Source organism: Tachyglossus aculeatus, chromosome 18 (assembly GCF_015852505.1).
Source record: "Tachyglossus aculeatus isolate mTacAcu1 chromosome 18, mTacAcu1.pri, whole genome shotgun sequence".
Lineage (NCBI taxonomy): Eukaryota > Metazoa > Chordata > Mammalia > Monotremata > Tachyglossidae > Tachyglossus > Tachyglossus aculeatus.
In genome coordinates this window covers 2,213,097-2,231,623 of record NC_052083.1, presented here as the reverse complement: position 1 = coordinate 2,231,623, position 18,527 = coordinate 2,213,097, and the positions used below count along the sequence as shown (strand labels likewise).

Sequence of the window (18,527 nt, the reverse complement as noted above, 5' to 3'; positions counted from 1 at the left end):
GATTGATTGATGTAACTTGCTTCCGGCTTCTCTCTCCCCAAAAGGATATAATAAGACTGATTTTATTGGGAAGATTCTCCAGCTACAAGAACAATAACAGAGATGGAGAGAGCCCCGCATGATTCCGCCCAGCAAATTACCCTTTGCATAAATCTCTTTTAAGAAAAAACTAAAAAGAAAAAATCCTGGAGTTAAAGGGAGAATGTAGAGGAAAGACTTACAGTCTGCAGATTTAGTAAACATTTCTGGAATCTGTTTCTTAGCGAGCAGCACCAGCTCTGAGAAGTTACGGGCCTGGCTTTGGGCTCGTAGAAAACTCCCCAGTGCAAAGGAGCCTCTCCATCTTCATAGACAAACTGTAAAAGTTGCTGGCAGCCTAGGGGTGGTGATCCTGCCCCAGGGGCTACGGGAGTCTGTGGAGACAGCCAGCATGAGCCCGTTGTTGGGTAGGGACCGTCTCTATATGTTGCCGATTTGTACTTCCCAAGTGCTTGTGAGTCCCTACCCAACAGTGGGCTCACAGTCTAAAAGGGGGAGACAGAGAACAAAACCAAACATACTAACAAAATAAAGTAAATAGAATAGATATGTACAAGTAAAATAAATAAATAAATAGAGTAATAAATATGTACAAACATATCCTCATCTCCACTCACCTCGGCGGTTTGAGAACAGGTAGAGGGAAACATGATACCGATACAGGAATGGGGGTGCTGATACTGCTCAGGAATGAGAGTTATATGGAATTCTGGGAGCTGCCTTGTTATTATAAGATGGTGAATGACCCACAAGGAGACCAGCTGTTCCCGGGGGTGTTGGTCCAGAAAGTTCCAGCCATGTTGCCCTGGGCGGCTTCTCGGCCTGGAAGCTTGGGCACAGTCATTTCTTGATAGAGGTGAACGGGTTGTTCAAACTCACGGAAACCTAGCTTTCAATCACCTGGACTCTTCTTTCCCCAAAATTTTATTTCTAAATTCATGGTGTTATTTTTTTATTGACTTCCCTCCTCCCCAGGGGGGAAAAAAACACACAACTGCAGACAATATACGAAAAAATAAAAACGAAAGGAGAGGCCACTAACTTGAATTCCCTGGAAAGACATTTTTCTTCCCCGCGAGAGGGTGGCTGAGTGATTGGCCAACAAATCATATATATAGTTATTTCTGGGAGAGCGCAAAGTACTTGAGCTGGAAGCAGCGGTCGGGAGCAGAGGGCACTGTAAAAGCCAGTTTGGATGGGGAAAGATGACGGTCAGACAGCACGACGGAAGCCCCAGGCTCTGGGCTCTAATCTCCATCCTTCTGTGAAATGGCTGCGGGGCTACCCCCTCAGGTTTCTCAATCGATTGTATTTATTGAGCACGTACTGTGTGCAGAGCACTGAACTAAGGTGTTGGGAGAGTTAAATGTAACAGAGTTGTTAGACACATTAGACAGTGACCTTAGAGTCCAGGGGTAGGGGGCAGACATTAATATAAATCTGCAGCTTCTTATTAATAATAAGAAGCAGTGTGGCCTAATGGATGGAGCACGGGGCTGGGAGTCGGAAGGACTTGGGTTTTAATCCCTGCTCCACCACTTGTCTTCTATGTGACCTGCAGCAATTCACTTAGCTTCTCTGACCCTCAGTTCCCTCATCTGTAAAATGGGACCTAAGTATGTGAGCCCCATGTGGGACAAGGACTGTTTCCAACCTGATTATCTTTTATCTAACCCAGGGCTCAGAACAGTGCCTGGCACATAGTAAATGCTTAACAAAAGCAGAAGCAGCGTGACTCAGTGGAAAGAGCCCAGGCTATGGAGTCAGAGGTCATGGGTTCAAATCCCAGCTCTGCCAACTGTCAGCTGTGTGACTTTGGGCAAGTCACTTAACTTCTCTGTACCTCAGTTCCCTCATCTGTAAAATGTGGATTAAGACTGTGAGCCCCACAAAGGACAACCTGATCACCTTGTAACCTCCCCAGCGCTTAGAACAGTGCTTTGCACATAGTAAGTGCTTAATAAATGCCATTATTATTATTATTATTATTATACGCCATTGCTTCTCCTACTTGTATTCTATTGTCTCTCTCTCTCCCACTAGATTGCAAATTCCTTGAGGACAGGGATCCTTCCTTCTAATTCCCAAGTGCTCAGGACAGTTCTCTACGCACAGTAGGTGCTCAATATGTAGCACTAATCGACAGATTAATTCCACTTAAGGGAAGATGCTGGTCCCACCTCTCTTCCAGCAGGTTCTTTTTGCTCAGCTGCAGGCTGTGAAGAGACTCATTTTCTATGTGTGAAACTGTAGCAGCTTCCTTGCCTCTTTCAAACGCTAAATCACTGAATCGTCTCCCCGGGCTTACGGATCTGCCTGCGTTGGGCCCTGCAGAATGGCTCTTTGTACAGGCCACGGCCTCACCAGGCTCCCCTCTTCCCCCCGATTTAATTACATCCCTGTTCTTGCTACATGAGTGCCCCCAAATCAATTCTGATATAATTAGCTTAATCAGATTAAGTGAACAGAGTATCACACTTAATCAAACCTCCTGATTTATTTCAGGGTCCAGACCTCAGGAAGCAACTGGCCGACAACCTGATTGGGAGAAGGAGCAGTGGAAAGTTTTCTGATCGCCTCTTTTCCCTTTGTTTAAATTTGATCTTGAGCTTGACCACTGCTTCCAGGATGATTTGCCAGCCTGGGGAGGGAAGGGGAGGACAAGCCAGGTGGCTACAAGATGAGGAAGGAGGCAGGACCCAGGTGAAGTGGCTGGGAGAAGGTCCCCAGGACACTCTGGCCCCTCCCACAATCTGGAGTAACATCAAAAGCAGCTGGGAGGGGGACACCCTCCCCCCATGGAAAGCCACTTCGGCCATCTAGAGCACCCCTCTTACCCACCCCGCCACCAACAGATGCCCCAGATAACCATTATGACTGTGACTTCAGAACTGTTGGAGAGGGGTCTGAGATGGTGTAACTCCTGTCGTATTTATCATCCATCGTGTCTTTTTTATTTGTTTCATCTTTCTTTCTGTCTCTGACAGCAACCTCCTCCCCACATAAGTCTTCGATTGTGATCCTTTCGGAGGCCAGAGACCATATATACATCTCACCCTTGTATTTTCTTTCTCAATGTTTTGCACACAGTAGGCACCTAATAAACCCAATTACTATTCCTACTGCTACTACTACCTTTCCATCGAGTCACAGTGGCTTAAGGAATCCGCAGCAACACAGAGAACCAAAAGGAGAGACAGAAACGGCTCACTCCTCTCTCACTACGCTGCTGCCTCCTGAACGTCAATGTCATGAGGAAACATTTTATCGACAGGCTGGTCCTGGGCCTGTGGTCTAGTACTTAACAAGGCGTAGTAAAAATGGCTGACAGAGAAACACAAGTGAACAGGCAGACATGGGTCTGGAATAGAGACCATCCAACAGACAGATAGCAATGAAATAAAAAGTCACTATGGATTAGGCGTCTTTCCTAAACCTTCCTACTCCTTTGCAATCTGCACCTAGTGAGATCCAAGTGGCTGGCCCCCGTGGTCCCCCAAAAGACTAATGGTCCATCCAGAGTTACCAAGGAGATGATTTTCCCAATGGAAAATCCGAGTTCTGAAGGAACTTTCCTGGGAGATGGCACCCCCTCAGGTAAACAAGGAGCGTGGTCCCCCGAGAAGTGGAAAGGCAGTATAGACCAAGGCGATACATAGATAGCGAAGGGCGATAGGAGAAGAAAAATCTACCTTTTCCTGTCATTCCATATTTAATCCTAACAACCTTCCCTCCTCTGATTCACCACCATCACCCCAGCGGTCCGCAGAGTGTCAACCACACCTCCCAAACACCGAGACGTGACATGGCCGCAAAATTTCCCCCGGTGTAGTCCTGGAGACGCCATTAACTGGTCTCCTAGGGCTGGCAGATTGAAACATTACATCTCAGAAATAGCCAGTGACAGAACTGGAGCACTTAAAAGAAACCTTGAACATTCACACAACCTTGAAAGCTCCGAAGGAAGAAAACATCAGCTCAGACAATGCTCCATTCAGTCCTCTTTGGGCGGGATCCTTGTAAGGGCTTAGGGCTGAGTCGCCGGAGTTTTGTACCATTTGAATGTTCACACAACTCGGCCTTTGTGTTCTTCTTAATAGCACCGGGTGCTGGCCGGCCTCCTTAAGGCCATGCCAGAGAGCTGTCCAGGAAAGGGCGGCCTGTTTCAGAGACTGAGCAGGGTCCTGGATTCTCTTTCTCGCTCGGCCCTCAGTTTGCTAGTGTGTCTTTGAGGAAGCCATTTCACACTCTGAGTCTCGGTTTTCCCCTCCCTAAAATGGGTGTACCAAAGGGCTCGACTGCTGCCTATCCGATAGGAATGTGGTTTGGAACGATGAAGAAATAAATCCCTTTTCTGAGGCGTCTTTAGCCACGGAGATACAGTATGGAATTGATTATAGGTAACAAGGAGAGAGGAAAGTGGATGATCATTCAGACTTTATGGTGCTTTCTGCCTAGATGGTTCAGGCCAGGTCCGGGCTATTAAACTCTGGCCTCTGCATAAAGGTCTGCTCTCCCTACTAGAACGCCTGTGCAGCCGGACTTCTGGGTTCAGAAATGGCTCTACACATGGTGAGAGTTCCCCGTCTTGCAAATGTGGCTAAAAATCCCATGGAACGACCTACATGAGAAGCAGCATGGCCTAGTGGATAGATTACGGGTCTGGAAGCCAGAAGAACCTGGTTCTTATCCCTGCTCTGCCACTTGTCTGCTGTGTGACTTTGGGCAAGTCATTTAACTTCTCTGTGCCTCAATTACCTCATCTGTAAATTGGGGATTAAGACTCTTAGCCCTATAAGGGACAGGATTTGTGTCCAACCTGATTAGCTTGTATCTACCCCAGAGCTTAGTGCAGTGCCTGGCACATAGTAAGCATTTAAATATCATTAAAAAAAATCCCTGCTACATCATACATGTGTGCAAATTGCTTCTTGCACTGCTGAATGAATGTGTTACTCCCAGTGTCAGGAACTCCCTCCTAACAAATTCTTCCCCTCCCCATTGCCCCAACTCCCTCCCTCTGCTCTACCCCCTTCCCCGCCCCACAGCACTTGTGCATATTTGTACATATTTATTATTCTATTTATTGTATTAATGTGTATATAGCTATAATTCTATTTATCTATTTTGATGCTATTGGTGCCTGTCTACTTGTTTAGTTTTGTTGTCTGTCTACCCCTTCCAAACTGTGAACCCGTTGTTGGGTAGGGAATGTCTCTATCAGTTGCAGAATTGTACTTTCCAAGTGCTTAGTACAGTGCTCTGCACACAGTAAGCACTCAATAAATACGACTGAATGAATGAATCCAGTAGATCACGTTCTCTCCATCTAAAAAGTCCTACTAAAATCATATCTCTCCAGGAAGCCCTCTCTGATTAACTCTCCCCCTCCCACCCCACTCCATGCCTCACTGTCACATCAGCATTTCCTCATCACTTGAGTCCTCCAAACCCACCCCCTTCCCCATTACACTTTTGTATATAACTTTATAGTTTGTTTCCTTCAGCTCCATCATATCATTTATTTCAATGTCTGTCTCCCTGTTAATTTACAAGATCCTTGAGGGCAGAAATCATGTGTTCCACTGTACTGTATTGTCCTAAGTGCTTAGTCCGGTGCCCTGCACACAGTAAGTGCTCACTAAATACCAGTGATTGATTGCCTGGCCCCATCTTCATTTCTCCATCTCTTAGTGCTGGGATTTTCCCAGAGCTTCTTTCCCAAAGGGAGGAAAAGGAGGAGGAAGTGGGGGGAAGGAGGAGGGGACTGGAGGTGGAAGAGGAGGTGGAGGAGAAGGGAGCAGGAGAGTTTGAGGAGGCACCAAGGTGGATTACGGGAGATCTGGTACCTGGAAAACCCGCTGCTGGGAACTCACTGGCTGTTGGCTCTTTCTCCAGATCTCAACACCCCATCCTCCGTCCTGCCTCTGCCTCTGGCACTGGCCGATTGGAGTCTAAATTTAGACATGGTGATTTTCGAGTGGCTCTTAAATCTGAAGGCGTTAGCTCTCTTTTCCTTACTGATAGATAATCAGAGGATGACTGTGGTGGTTATGTAAATGCCAATTATCACTGAAAGTTCAGTGTTCAGCGACCCGTCACGGTTTGATTCAGGGTGAGGCGTGCCGGGAGCCAACGCAGCCACTGATGGCTCTGCTGAGCCAATCGATCACCGGGGAATTTTATGGTGAAACCTCGTAAAAGATGGACGGCATAAAAGGGCAATTATTCATGTGGTTAACAGGGCAGGCCAAATGGTTCTTGACAAAATCAACTTTTTTTTTTTCAATGGAAAAAGTTGCCTGGAACGTTTCAGGATTTGTGTGGGAAAAGGAATGGTGCCGGACCTCCCTGCCAGCCCGCGGCAAGAGGTTGGGGAATCGGACATTTTTAAAGCATGATGAATCTCACCTGATTCCATTCAGCCCAGACACCTAACCCTGGGCCAGATGCTATGAATGCTGGGGCCAGTCTCTGGGGGGGGCGGGGGAGCGAGTGAGTATGAGTGTATATGGGTGTCCCCTCTCCCTGTCCTTATCTGTCCACTCACTTGGGCCGTATGGCCTCTCCTTCTGGGTGTTTCTGTCTGCCCTCTTTCCTTAGACTGTCAACCCCATGAAGGCAGGAACCCTGAATCTTTCCTCTTCTGCTCCTCCGTCATGGACACGCTATTGTGTGTGTGTGTGTGTGTGTGTGTGTGTGTGTGTGTGTGTGTGTGTGAAATTACAGATGCAGGTTTATTATCAGCACTGCTATTTTCAAACCAAAGGATGCCTTTATTGTTAGTGTGTGTCCTCTCCCCCCGTCAGACTGTCAGAAGTGCATTAATCAATCAATTAATAATAATCATGGAGCAAAGCATTATATTAAGCTCTTGAGGGAGTGCCATAGACACAGGACACATGTTCCCTGCCCTCACAGAACTTCCAATCTGCTGGGGGACATAAACAGAATGACTTACACGCTAATCTTACCTCTTGTGTCTGACAGCAGGCTCTCTGCTCCTTTACCCCCATTTTAAAGCATGAGCCTCCTGAGGTCCAGGGACTATGTCATGATTATTACCCTGCAGCCTGTCCCCAGCACTCAGTACACCGCCTGCCCTTCACGGAGTGAGCCACCATCCAATCAATCAATGGTATTTATTGAGTGCTTACTGTGTGCAGAACACTGTACTAAGAGCTTGGAAGGGTAAGATACAACAGTTAGTACAAAGGCTCCTTGCCCACAAGAATCAAGAGAATATAGTGAGCATCTACTGTGTGCAGAGCACTGTCTGAAGCACTCAGTGATTGCAATGAAGACTCAATCAGTGGTACTGATTGAGTGCTCATTGTGTAGAACACTGTACTAAGCCCTTGGGAGAGTACAGTGCCCTGCACACAGTAAGCGCTCAATAAATACGATTGATTGATTGATTGGAGTGGGTAGACACCTTCCCTGGAATGATAACAGCAGGCCGGGGCTCAGTCCATAATGCATGCTTGGTAGAAACCTTGGCCTGCAGAGATCAGCGGCTCGCCTGCTGCTGTTGGGAGGAGCCGGAGGGCTGGCAAACCTGGGGAACAGTAATTAATGCCCAGTCCCCATCCCCCTTTCTCCCAGTATCCTAGGTAGGACCTGGCCTCACTGGACAACTGGCCAAGCTTTTCCATCTCCTCAAGAAAATGAATTTCTCACCTCTATCTGCTGGACAGCCTCCTCCCGTTGGCGGATGGTGTCCAGGTCGGCCTCGGTGATCTCGGCCAGCAGGGCCTGGTCCTGGCTCTGGGCCTGGCTCTGCCACGGACCGTCCGCCCCACTGAAGATCTTCTCATCGTCCGCCAGGTCGGAGAATGGGGTCCTGGGACTCTGCATCGGAAGGAGGAGGAGGAGGGACATGGGTGTTGGGGTGGGGGACTCATCCCCCCAATCCTGCTCCGGAGGCCAGACAGATCCCAGCTTCCTACCACCTGGTGCCAGTCCCTAGCAGATAAGCTCTGGCTCCCGCCACTTACCCAGGAGCTGCTTGGCAGCCCGCAGAAGCAAAGGCGATCCAGCTCGTGCAGACTTGACTATCCAAACCCATCCCATCAGCCAACAAATCCCGACTGGTCAGCCAAGGGATCTCAAACACCCGAGGTCCCTGCTCCAGCCCAAACACAGCCCCGCCTTCGACTGGCTCCCGGTCTCCTCAGATGGTCCCTCCCCAAAAAGATGGGGCAAAAGGGAGTGGGGGCAAGAAGCGATGAGGACTTTGGAATTGGGGGTCGGGGAGAAATCAGGCAAGGCTGCCTGGCAGAGGTGGCCGGGAGCCAGGATTTAAGCAAGAAGAGGGAGCAAGGATGGGGGGGTATTTGGATAATATGGGGAAGCATAAGGAGGCCAGGCTCCACAGGACAGTCCACCTGGAGGAACTCCATCCAAAACATGGACCTAGGACTGACACAAAGAACAGCGAGATTGCCAAGGCAGAGACTGGAGTCCATTCATTCATTCATTCATTCAATCAATCGTATTTATTGAGCACTTACTGTGTGCAGAGCACTGTACTAAGCGCTTGGGAAGTACAAGTTGGCAACACCTAGAGACGTGTTGCCAGAGGCTGCAGTCTGGGGAAAGGACCCATCCAGCTAGGGGCAGAGGCTCGGACCAGTTGACCTCTAGCATCCCACCCAGAGGCTCCACCCTGACACCCTCTCCCAGCTCTGGGGGCCCGGGCAGGGGGCGGGGAGGGGAACAGCCGTGACATTTCCGCAGTGGAACTTTCCCAGCTATCCAGAGCCCCGCGGGAAGGCAGGCTGGTATTTGGCTGACATTTCCACCTTAATAAGACTTGCCCTGCCATCTCCTTAGTGCTCTGCTGGGGTGTCAGGGCCATAGGGGGTGACTCTGAAATGTCAGAGGTCTCTCACCTCATCATCCTCGAGTGGCCACTTCAGGAGGGCTTCTGCCAGCTTGAGGGGCAGAGGGAGCTGGACTCCTCCAGTGTTTCACCCCCCTCCCCAGAACCACCCCCACGTCCGTTCAAAAGGGCCAGGTCCAGCCAGAAATGACATCGCCAGCCTGCCAAGGAGGGCAATGACTGTCTGGAACATCAGTGGCTGCAGTAAGCCTGGGGTTTCTCTCGTTAGTTGGGTGTTGTGCATCAGAGCCCTGGTTTTCCAGAGTTCTGTTCATCTATGGTTTAATTTCTCCAGCTTAGCATACCTCTCCCCTTTCCAAAACGGTGGGTTGGCCTGCCTTCAAAACGCTGCTGTGAGAAGTCTCGGCTGGAGGCAAGAACGATTCTCCCCACTGCCCAGTTGGAGAATTCAGGACTCAAAGAAGTTGAGTTGACCTGCAGTGGGTCTCACCGTCAATCAGTCAGTCGACTATTTACTGAGCGCTTATTGTGTGCAGAGCACTGAACTAAGTGCTTGGGAGAGTACAGAATAATAATAATAATAATAATAATGGTATTTATTAAGCACTTAGTATGTGCAGAGCACTGTTCTAAGCACTGGGGAGGTTACAAAGTGATCAGGTTGTCCCCCGGGAGGCTCACAATCTTAATCCCCATTTTACAGATGAGGTAACTGAGGCACAGAGAAGTTAAGTGACTTGCCCAAAGTCACACAGCTAACCATTGGCAGAGCCAGGATTTGAACCCATGACCTCTGACTCCCAAGCTCGTGCTCTTTTCACTGAGCCACGCTGCTTCTCAGTATAATGATATAACAGGCACATTCCTTGGTCTTCAATAAGGACCACTGATTGATTGATTGTGTATGAAATGGGTTTTTTGCAGCAGGAGAGGTTGGGATTAGATCTGAAGAACTTCCTGACCAGGGGCAACCCTTTATGTCACTTGCTATTTGCCCACAAAGAAACCAACTGGACAGTGATGGGAAGTTGCTGAAGAGGGTAGGGAACTCATGCATCTCCCCACTGTACTGCATCCTGGTACATTCTCCAGGGGCATGAAACAGTGTGGCCTAAATGGATAGGAGTCAGAGGACCTAGGTTCTAAGGACCTCAAGAAATACGATTGAATGAATGAATGAATCCTAACTGCAGAATTTGTCTGCTGTGTGTCCTTGGGCAAATCACTTCACTTCTCTGTGCCTCAGTTCCCTCATCTGTAAAGTGGGGATTAAAGCTGTTAGCCCCAGTTGGGAAACGAACTGTGTCCAACCTGATTATATTATATCTAGCCCAGCACTTGGCCTGACACGTAGTGAGCACTTAATAAATATCGTAAAAGGGGGTGAGAGGGGCAGGAGGTGGAACCAGAATGGAGGCTAGGAAGCTGTAATAATCATCACCTCATGGAGAAGAGGGAAGCCAAGGAAGCTGGAGGGAATAAAATGCTCCCACTTCCAGGGAACAGGCCAAACTGGGCCTGGAATTTGGATGGGATGCAAGACCCTCAGGGAGAGGAGGAGGCGGGATATTCAGGGTAGTAGGAGTTGAAAGGGTGGGGAGAAGCAGCATGGCTAGAGAAGCAGCGTTGTTCAGTGGAAACAGCATGGGCTTTGGAGGCAGGGGTCATGGGTTCGAATTCCAGCTCTGCCAATTGTCAGTTGTGTGACTTTGGGCAAGTCACTTAACTTCTCTGGTCCTCAGTTCCTTCATCTGTAAAATGGGGATTAAGACTGTGAGCCCCCCGTGGGACAACCCGATCTCCTTTGTAACATTCCCAGTGCTTAGAACAGTGCTTTGCACATAAGTGCTTAATAAATGCCATCATTATTATTATTATTAATACAGGTGGGAAAAGAGGGCCAAGGGTGACGTCAACTTCTGCACATGGAGCACACCCGCCATGTCATGGGGAGGCAGAGGGCTCGGGGGAGGGAACCTGAGTTTGAAGTCTTTATTGCTTTCCAGATTTTTTCATTTAGCCATAAATTTACAACAATAAAGCTTATTGATCTGGATTGGCTGGCTTTCTCCCAGCTCTCATTCCACTGATACACTACAAGAGCCTAGAATTGTGTTTCGGCAGGTTATTTATTTTTATTAAAAGGTGGTGGGGAAAGAGGGGGGCACTGGGAGAACTGGAAATATTAGTGAGGAAGGGAGGGAGGTGCAGCAGGGGATGAAGGGATCCCCTAAACAATGGTAATCAATCAATCAATGGTATTTATTGAGTGCTTACTGTAAGTAGGGAACTGTACTAGGTGTTTGGAGAGTACAATACAACACAGTGGGTAGACACAATCCCTGCAAACAACGAGAAGCAGCCTGGCCTAGTAGATAGAGCACCGGTCTGGGAGTTGGAAGGACCTAGGTTCTAATGCCACCTGAGCCACTCGTCTGCTGTGTGACCTTGGGTGGGTCATTTCACTTTTCAGTGCCTCAGTTCCTTCATCTGTAAAATGGGTGTTAAGACTGTGAGCCCCATGTGGGACAGTGACTGTGCCCAACCTGATTAGCTTGTATCTACCCCAGTGCTTAGTACGGTATCTGGCACCTAGTAAGCGCTTAACAAAGTGCATTAAAAAATAATTTAAATTTTTATTTTAAAAAGGGATATCTACCTACCCTATCATTTTGTGCTCTCCCTTAGTACAGTATGCCATACACAGAAAGAGCTCAATATATGCCATCGATTGATTGACAGCTGATGATCAAGCATTTTGGGATGGGCTGAGGGAATCATCTGCTTCTGTTCCGGGTCCTGAATGATGGCGCTAGACCCGCAGCTATCCCATCCCTGAAGAGCGCGGTGCAGGGCACTCTCCCTCCTCAGCATGGAGGCCACCGGCCTCTGAGTCTGCCTACCCAGTAAATCGAGTCAGTGGGTGGTTAAAGGGGACTAACGGGATGCCTGAGTGGCGGGCCGGTAATCCTGGCCTTTGGAAGTTGACGGATGCTGTGGTCAGTTTCACTGATGGCCCCTGGCTAGACCCCCGCCAACTGTGGGCATGAATCACCAGCTTCCTCAGCGGTGGGCCTCACTGTTCCAATCAACCTCCCATTAACAATAAGCAGGGAAGTGGAGGGGACCTGCCCTTGGGGTCCCTTTAAACAGCCATGTGCAAAGATGGTCATTCACAGAGCGTAGAGTAACTCGCTGAATTCTCCCAGTGCTGCTTTGCAGGCAGGTGTGGTTTCGGGATCAATCGGCTTTTTTGCCTGCCCCCAAAATCTGCCCTCCCCGCCGCTATACAGGCCACCTTCTCTGCTCAGTCTCTCCTTCCCCTCCAGTCAGTATTCCCCACATCATTCTGACCTCATCAATTAGCACAGAGAGCCCTTTACTTTTCCGCAGCATTCCAATGTCAGTGATAGCATTCCATCTTCTCAACATGCCCGTGAAATGGGGAGAAGCCCGGGTGATCAACCCCCTTCCACAGATGGGAACATTGAGGCTCAGAGAGATTACTGGACTTGACCTTGGTCACTCAAGAATCAAGATCCCACTGAGCCCAATAGCCATCTCTCTTATCCCTCACTCTTCACTCACACCCTCACTCCTCCTTGGAACTTCTTAACCAGCAGACCATATTCTCCCCATCCTCCAGGCCCTTCTGAAATCCCATCACCTCCAGGAGGTCTTCCCTCATCAATCTCACATGTCCCCACCCAATTTCCCCTCCTACTGCCATTTCAGCACTCCACCTCCACTCAGTCACTCACAGTTTATGTACATATCTTTATACAACCTGCTCTCTGTATTGAATTTTAGGGTCTGTGTGTCCTCAGATAAACTGTAAGCTTTTTGAGCTCATCTCACATACGATGTCCTGAACGAGCCATGCCCAGGAGTTTATTGACTGGCTGCCCACTGGGCCCCGCCCAGCCCAGAGACCCCCAGGGCCGGCCTCCTCAGAACAATGCTGCCCTTTCCCCAACTGCCAGTCACGCCTGCCGCCTTGCCTAGAGGAAGAACGGTACCTAACACTTACAGAGACACAGCAGGGGCCTGGTAATCTGGAGGCCTGGGTTCCAATCCCATCCCTGTCACTCGCCCACTTTGTGACCTTGAGGTAGTCAGTGGATGTATCTGTGTCTCAGTTTCCTCACCTATAAAATGGGGCTAAGATACCAGCTCCCCCTCCCTTTTAGGCCGAGTCCCATGTGGAACAGGGGCTGTGTCCAATCTGATTGTGTCAATCACCGCACTTAGCACAGCACCTGGCAAAGACTACGTACTTAACAAATATCACAGTACCTAGAGGTGGGCTCTCCTTCTTGGGAGGTTAAGATTCACTAAGCACCTAGGTGTTTCTCCTCCTCTTCTTTCCCTTTACAAAAGGACCGTTAAACCCTGCTCTTGACCATTTCCTACCCCATTACAGCGTGTGGTAAACCCTTCTTCCCACTCACCCCATCCACGTCCCATCATCCCAGAACCCTGCTGGGAGTCCTTTACCAACAATGCAAAAATCCTCCATGTTGGCAATCATATAACTCAGCCTCTGAGATTTTCCCAGACTGCTTTGCAGAAAAAGCATTTCCCACCTGTCACTGTTCTAGAGCATTTCCATAGCCTGCAGCTTACACAGAGGAAGGGGAGAGGATGGGACATGTTTTTTTGTCATTCTCCTCCCACTCACCCAGCCAAAAATAAAAACAAAACCCCAGATAAAGGACCCCTTGGAGCCAGGGTTTCGGGCCTAGAGAGACTGCCATTTCCCCACCCCCAAATCACAATCCTATCACTGATCTCATTGATTTCATGCCAACTTCGTGAAGTTGGAAGAGAGCAGGTGGGATTGATTATAATATGTTTACGCAAATGTGTGTGTGCTCATCCGACTACACGCATACACACACACACACAAGTACAGAGGAAGAACATGAATACACAAGTGAAAGAGGAAGCTGGTGGGTTGTTAAGAATCAGGGTCCTGGGAATTAATGGGGTAATTAGTTGGAGAAGCAAGTTGGCTTAATGGAAAGGGCATGGGCCTGGGTGCCAGAGGGCCTAGGTTCTAATCCTTGTACTGCCACTTGCCTCCTGTGTGATCTTGAGCAAGTCACTTAACTTCTCTGTGCTTCAGTTTCCTCATCTCTAAAATGGGGATTAAATACCTAGTCTCCCTCTTACTTAAACAACGTGCCTCATGTGGCTCAGAGATTGTGTCTGAGCTGGTGATCTTGTATCTACCCTAGTGCTTAGTACAGTATTTGGCACATAGTAAGCTCCTACCAAATAATAATAATCGTATTTGTTAAGCGCTTACTATGTCCAAAGCACTGTTTTAAGCGCTGGAGAGGTTACAAGGTGATCAGGTTGTCCCACGTGGGGCTCACAGTCTTCATCCCCATTTTACAGATGAGGGAACTGAGGCCCAGAGATGTTAAGTGACTTCCCCAAGTCACACAGCTGACAATTGGCGGATTCGGCATTTGAACCCATGATCTCTGACTCCAAAGCCCGTGCTCTTTTCCACTGAGCCACGCTGCAAATGCCACAATTGTCATTACCAGCGGGAGAAGGTGAAGGGGCAGAGTTAGCATTAGATCACCCTGTCAAAACGTAGCCGTCCGTCAACCAGCAAGCCCATCGTGTGGGGGACGCCTCACCAATAGACTTGCCCGGAGAGTGGGGAGAAAGCTGAGTGGGATTTCTACTCCTCCACCCGGAGCCCCAAAACAGTCTGTACACCCGGAACTCAGCTCCGCTACCTGCCCTTCCCCATTCACTTCAAGCCCAGGCCCCAGGGATGGCAGAACAGGCAAACACCTATAAACTTGTTTTAACTGGGGGAGAAAAACATGTCACCGGATAAAGTGCATGTAAGACCTTGTTTTCCATCTTCCTCTCTTCCCCTGGGCCTTTGAACATTCTTATCTCTGTTCCTGAGCTGTTATTTCATGCATATTAACCATGCTTTACCATTCTTTTCCCAATGGATATTATTATTTCAAAACGAGGGAAATAATCATTAACTGTGTAGGCAGGAAAAGAAGCACCCTGGATCCCCTCTCAGATGAGGAGAAACTGCTTTTGGCTCTAACTCGGCCTTGCAAATAGCTGCCCCCTCAAGAGCACAGGCCAGCACTAAAAAGCACAGACTTGATTTGGATCGCTCCCGCTGGAGAGGCCTGCCCGGTCATTTTCTGCATATGGTAGCAGGAGTAGTAGTCATGGTATTTATTGGAACTGGGGGGCTTGGAGAGGAGGAAGGTGATGCCCCTGGAGCAGGTTCAGGGCTGAAGGTCCCCAAGGAAGCTCAGACTCCAGTCTCTCAGCACCAACTTCCTCCCCGCCTGCATTCTGCTTTGCTGCTGTCTGATTTCGAGCTATCTCTTGAGAACGGGCCCTCATTCGGGGTTTGTTTTCTGGCTCAATTCAGCAGTGGGACAGAGCCCAGCTTACTTTCTCTCTTCATTAATGTCTGCCTCCCCCTCCTCTAGACTGTGAGCTCGTTGTGGGCAGGGAACGTGCCTACCAACTGTGTTTTATTGGTTCAGTGGTGGGACGAAGCCTGGCACTTTCTTTCTTTATTAATATTTGTCTCCTCCTCTAGATTGTAAGCACGTTGTGGGCAGGGAATGTGTCTACCAACTGTGTTATACCGGACTCTCCGAAGCACTTTGTACAGTGCTCCACATGCAGTCAGTGCTTAATAAGTGCCATTAATTGACTGATTATCGAAGTGACTCCAGGAGGTTCACTGTAGCATTCCCCTGTCCCAGTGCCCTACATGACCGTTTCTTCCATCACCAAATCACGCTGTACCCAGAGCAGGCTTGTGATATTGGAAGAACACTCCCTAATTCCCTAAAAACATTCAACTGGTCTTGGCTGCTCCCAAGGATCTGGTTCAGTGCTCTGCCCTGGGGGTGCTCATTAAATACTGACGATGAGGTGGAGATGACGGAAATGATGATGGAAAGAGGAAATGGGGACGGCAAGGTTCTATCAGGTCAGGGTGCAGGAGGAGAGAACACTAGCTGTAAACTCCTTGAGGGCAGGGATTATGTCTACCAACTCCCCTCCCAACCCCTTAGACTGTGAGCCCTTCCCCTTGGCCACACCCCTGAGCCCCCTTCCCACCTCATCCTCTTCAACAGACATGGCCACACTCCTGCCCCTCCTTCCTTCTTAGCAAGTGAGCCCCTTGTGAGACAGGGACTTTGTCCAACCTGACAGTGCTAAACACATACTTGGCACTTAACAAATACCATTAAAAAACATTATATTCTGTCTCCCAAGTGCCTAGTACAGTGCTTACACACAGTAAGTGCTAAAATCAAATCAATCAATCAGTGGTACTTGATACTGCGTCACTCTGACTTGCTCCCTTTACTCATCACCCTCCCCAGCCCCACTGCACTTATGTTTATAGCCATAATTTATTTATATTAATGTCTGCCTGCCTCTCTAGACTGTAAGTTTGTTCTGGTCAGGGAGTGTGTCTGTTATATTGTTGTGTTGTACTCTCCCAAATGCTTAGTGCGGTATTCTTCCAACAGTAAGCGCTCAATAAATACAATTGATTTATTTAGTACTCCCTGTGAGCAGAGAACTGTACTAAGTGCCCGGGAGAGACCGCTGACTGATTGACTGAGGAATGATTGAGAATGTAGGCTGTAGGGGTGGGATGGGGGAGAAGAGAATATACAGCGGTTAGGCTCTCTTGGTCACTTCGGCTTATCTCTGCAAGGTTGAGGTGTTCTCTGAGAGACGGAAGGCAACAAGTGAGTGGTAGTTCTGCTCCCCCACCTGGAGCCCCAAAACAGTCTGCTCCCCCAGAACTCAGCTCTGCTTCCTACCCCTCCCCATTCACTCTAAGGACAGGCCCCATGGGTAATAATTAATAATTTTGGTACTTATTAAGCACTGTTCTAAGCGCTGGGTAGATACAAGGTAATCAGATTGTCCCACATTCATTCATTCATTCGTATTTAATGAGTGCTTACTGTGTGCAGAGCACTGTACTAAGTGCTTGGGAAGTACAAGTTGACAACATCGAGAGACGGTCCCTACCCACATGGGGCTCACAGTCTTAATCCCCATTTTGCAGATGAGGTAACTGAGGCACTGAGAAGTTAAGTGACTTGCCCAAAGTCACACAGCTGATAAGTGGCGGAGCTAGGATTAGAACCCACAACCTCTGGCTCCCAAGCCCGTGCTCTTTCCACTGAGCCACGCTGCTTCTCTACAGGCGGTGGAACAGGCAAACACCTATAAACTTGTTTTAACTGGGAGAGAAAAACACACTGCCAAAGTGCACAGAAGGCAACAGCACGTATGTTTATACCTGTACAAATCTGTAATTTATTTATCTATTTATTTATTTATATTAATGTCTGTCTCCCCCTCTAGACTGTGAGCTCATTGTGGGCAGGGATTGTGTCTGTTTGTTGTTGTACTGTACTCTCCCAAGTGCTTAGTACAGTGCTTTGCACACAGTAAGTGCCCAATAAATACAAATGAATGAATGAATGAAGTGATGCTCCAGATGGTCTAGAGTTTGTTTTCTTTTATCTCAGAGTGAATGCAAGCACCGGTTGGGTGCTGCTTGTTTACTGATAAAACATCCCTCACACTGTCTACCCAACATCTTCAAACGCTCAGAAAATAAAACAAGTGTTAAACTCTGGGGACCTCAAGGACGCTCATCAAATATCCAATTGGAGATGGTTATTTGGGGGATCCTGGCGTGGCCCCAGACCCCCTCCCCAAAGCTGGCCCTGACCCTCCCAGAATCCCCATCTTTAGAAGCTAAAAGCTCCAGGCAGCCTGGGGTTTTGGCCACGGCCCTTGGAAAAAGCTTATTTAACTCCATGGGCCACAGAGGTCTCCAGTTAAATGGGAATTGAAATTCCACTGTTGACTGGAAACAGAGCATTCTGCAAATTCGAATAATCAGAGAGGACATTAGATCATAATGAGCAATGCCATTAACCGGGTCAAAATAAGGCCTTTCTAGCCTAGGATTCTAATCTTCCCCAGTGCCGAGAACATAGTAAACTCTTAATAAATACCATCACGATTATTAATAGGATAACCTATTCACTGTGCCTAGCTCTCAGCTCTCTGGCTGACAACCCCTTGCTGATGCCCTCCCTTCAGCTTCCTCCCTTGCATTTCTGCCATGCCGCCACTGTTCCCTCTAACAAAACTCTACTAAAATCTCCTCTCCTCCAGGAAGCCTTCCCTGACCAACCTCTCCTCTCCCACCTTATTTTACCCTCTAGACTGTAAGCTCATTGTGGGCAGGCAATGTGTCTACCAACTCTCTCATATTATATTCTCCCAAGCGCTTGGCACAGTACTCTCCACACTTGCCCAGGGTCACTCAGCCGACAATAATAATAATAACGATGGCATTTATTAAATGCTTACTATGTGCAAAGCACTGTTCTAAGAGTTGGGGAGGTTACAAGGTGATCAGGTTGTCCCATGGGGGGCTCACAGTCTTAATCCCCATTTTACAGATGAGGCCCAGAGAAGTTAAGTGACTTGCCCAAAGACACACAGCTGACAATTGGCGGAGAAGGGATTTGAACCCATGACCTCTGACTCCAAAGCCAGTGCTCTTTCCACTGAGCCACGCTGACAA

General features: G+C 48.5%; 1 protein-coding gene across 1 annotated transcript in view; it reads right to left on the bottom strand.

The window, feature by feature from the left end:
• Window positions 1–18,527, bottom strand: part of TSNARE1 (t-SNARE domain containing 1) — a 239,421-nt gene that overhangs the window by 95,917 nt on the left and 124,977 nt on the right. The window contains exon 8 of the mRNA XM_038760394.1: window positions 7,720–7,890. Coding sequence (XP_038616322.1) covers window positions 7,720–7,890 — 171 coding nt within the window. The remainder of the gene's footprint in view (window positions 1–7,719; window positions 7,891–18,527) is intronic.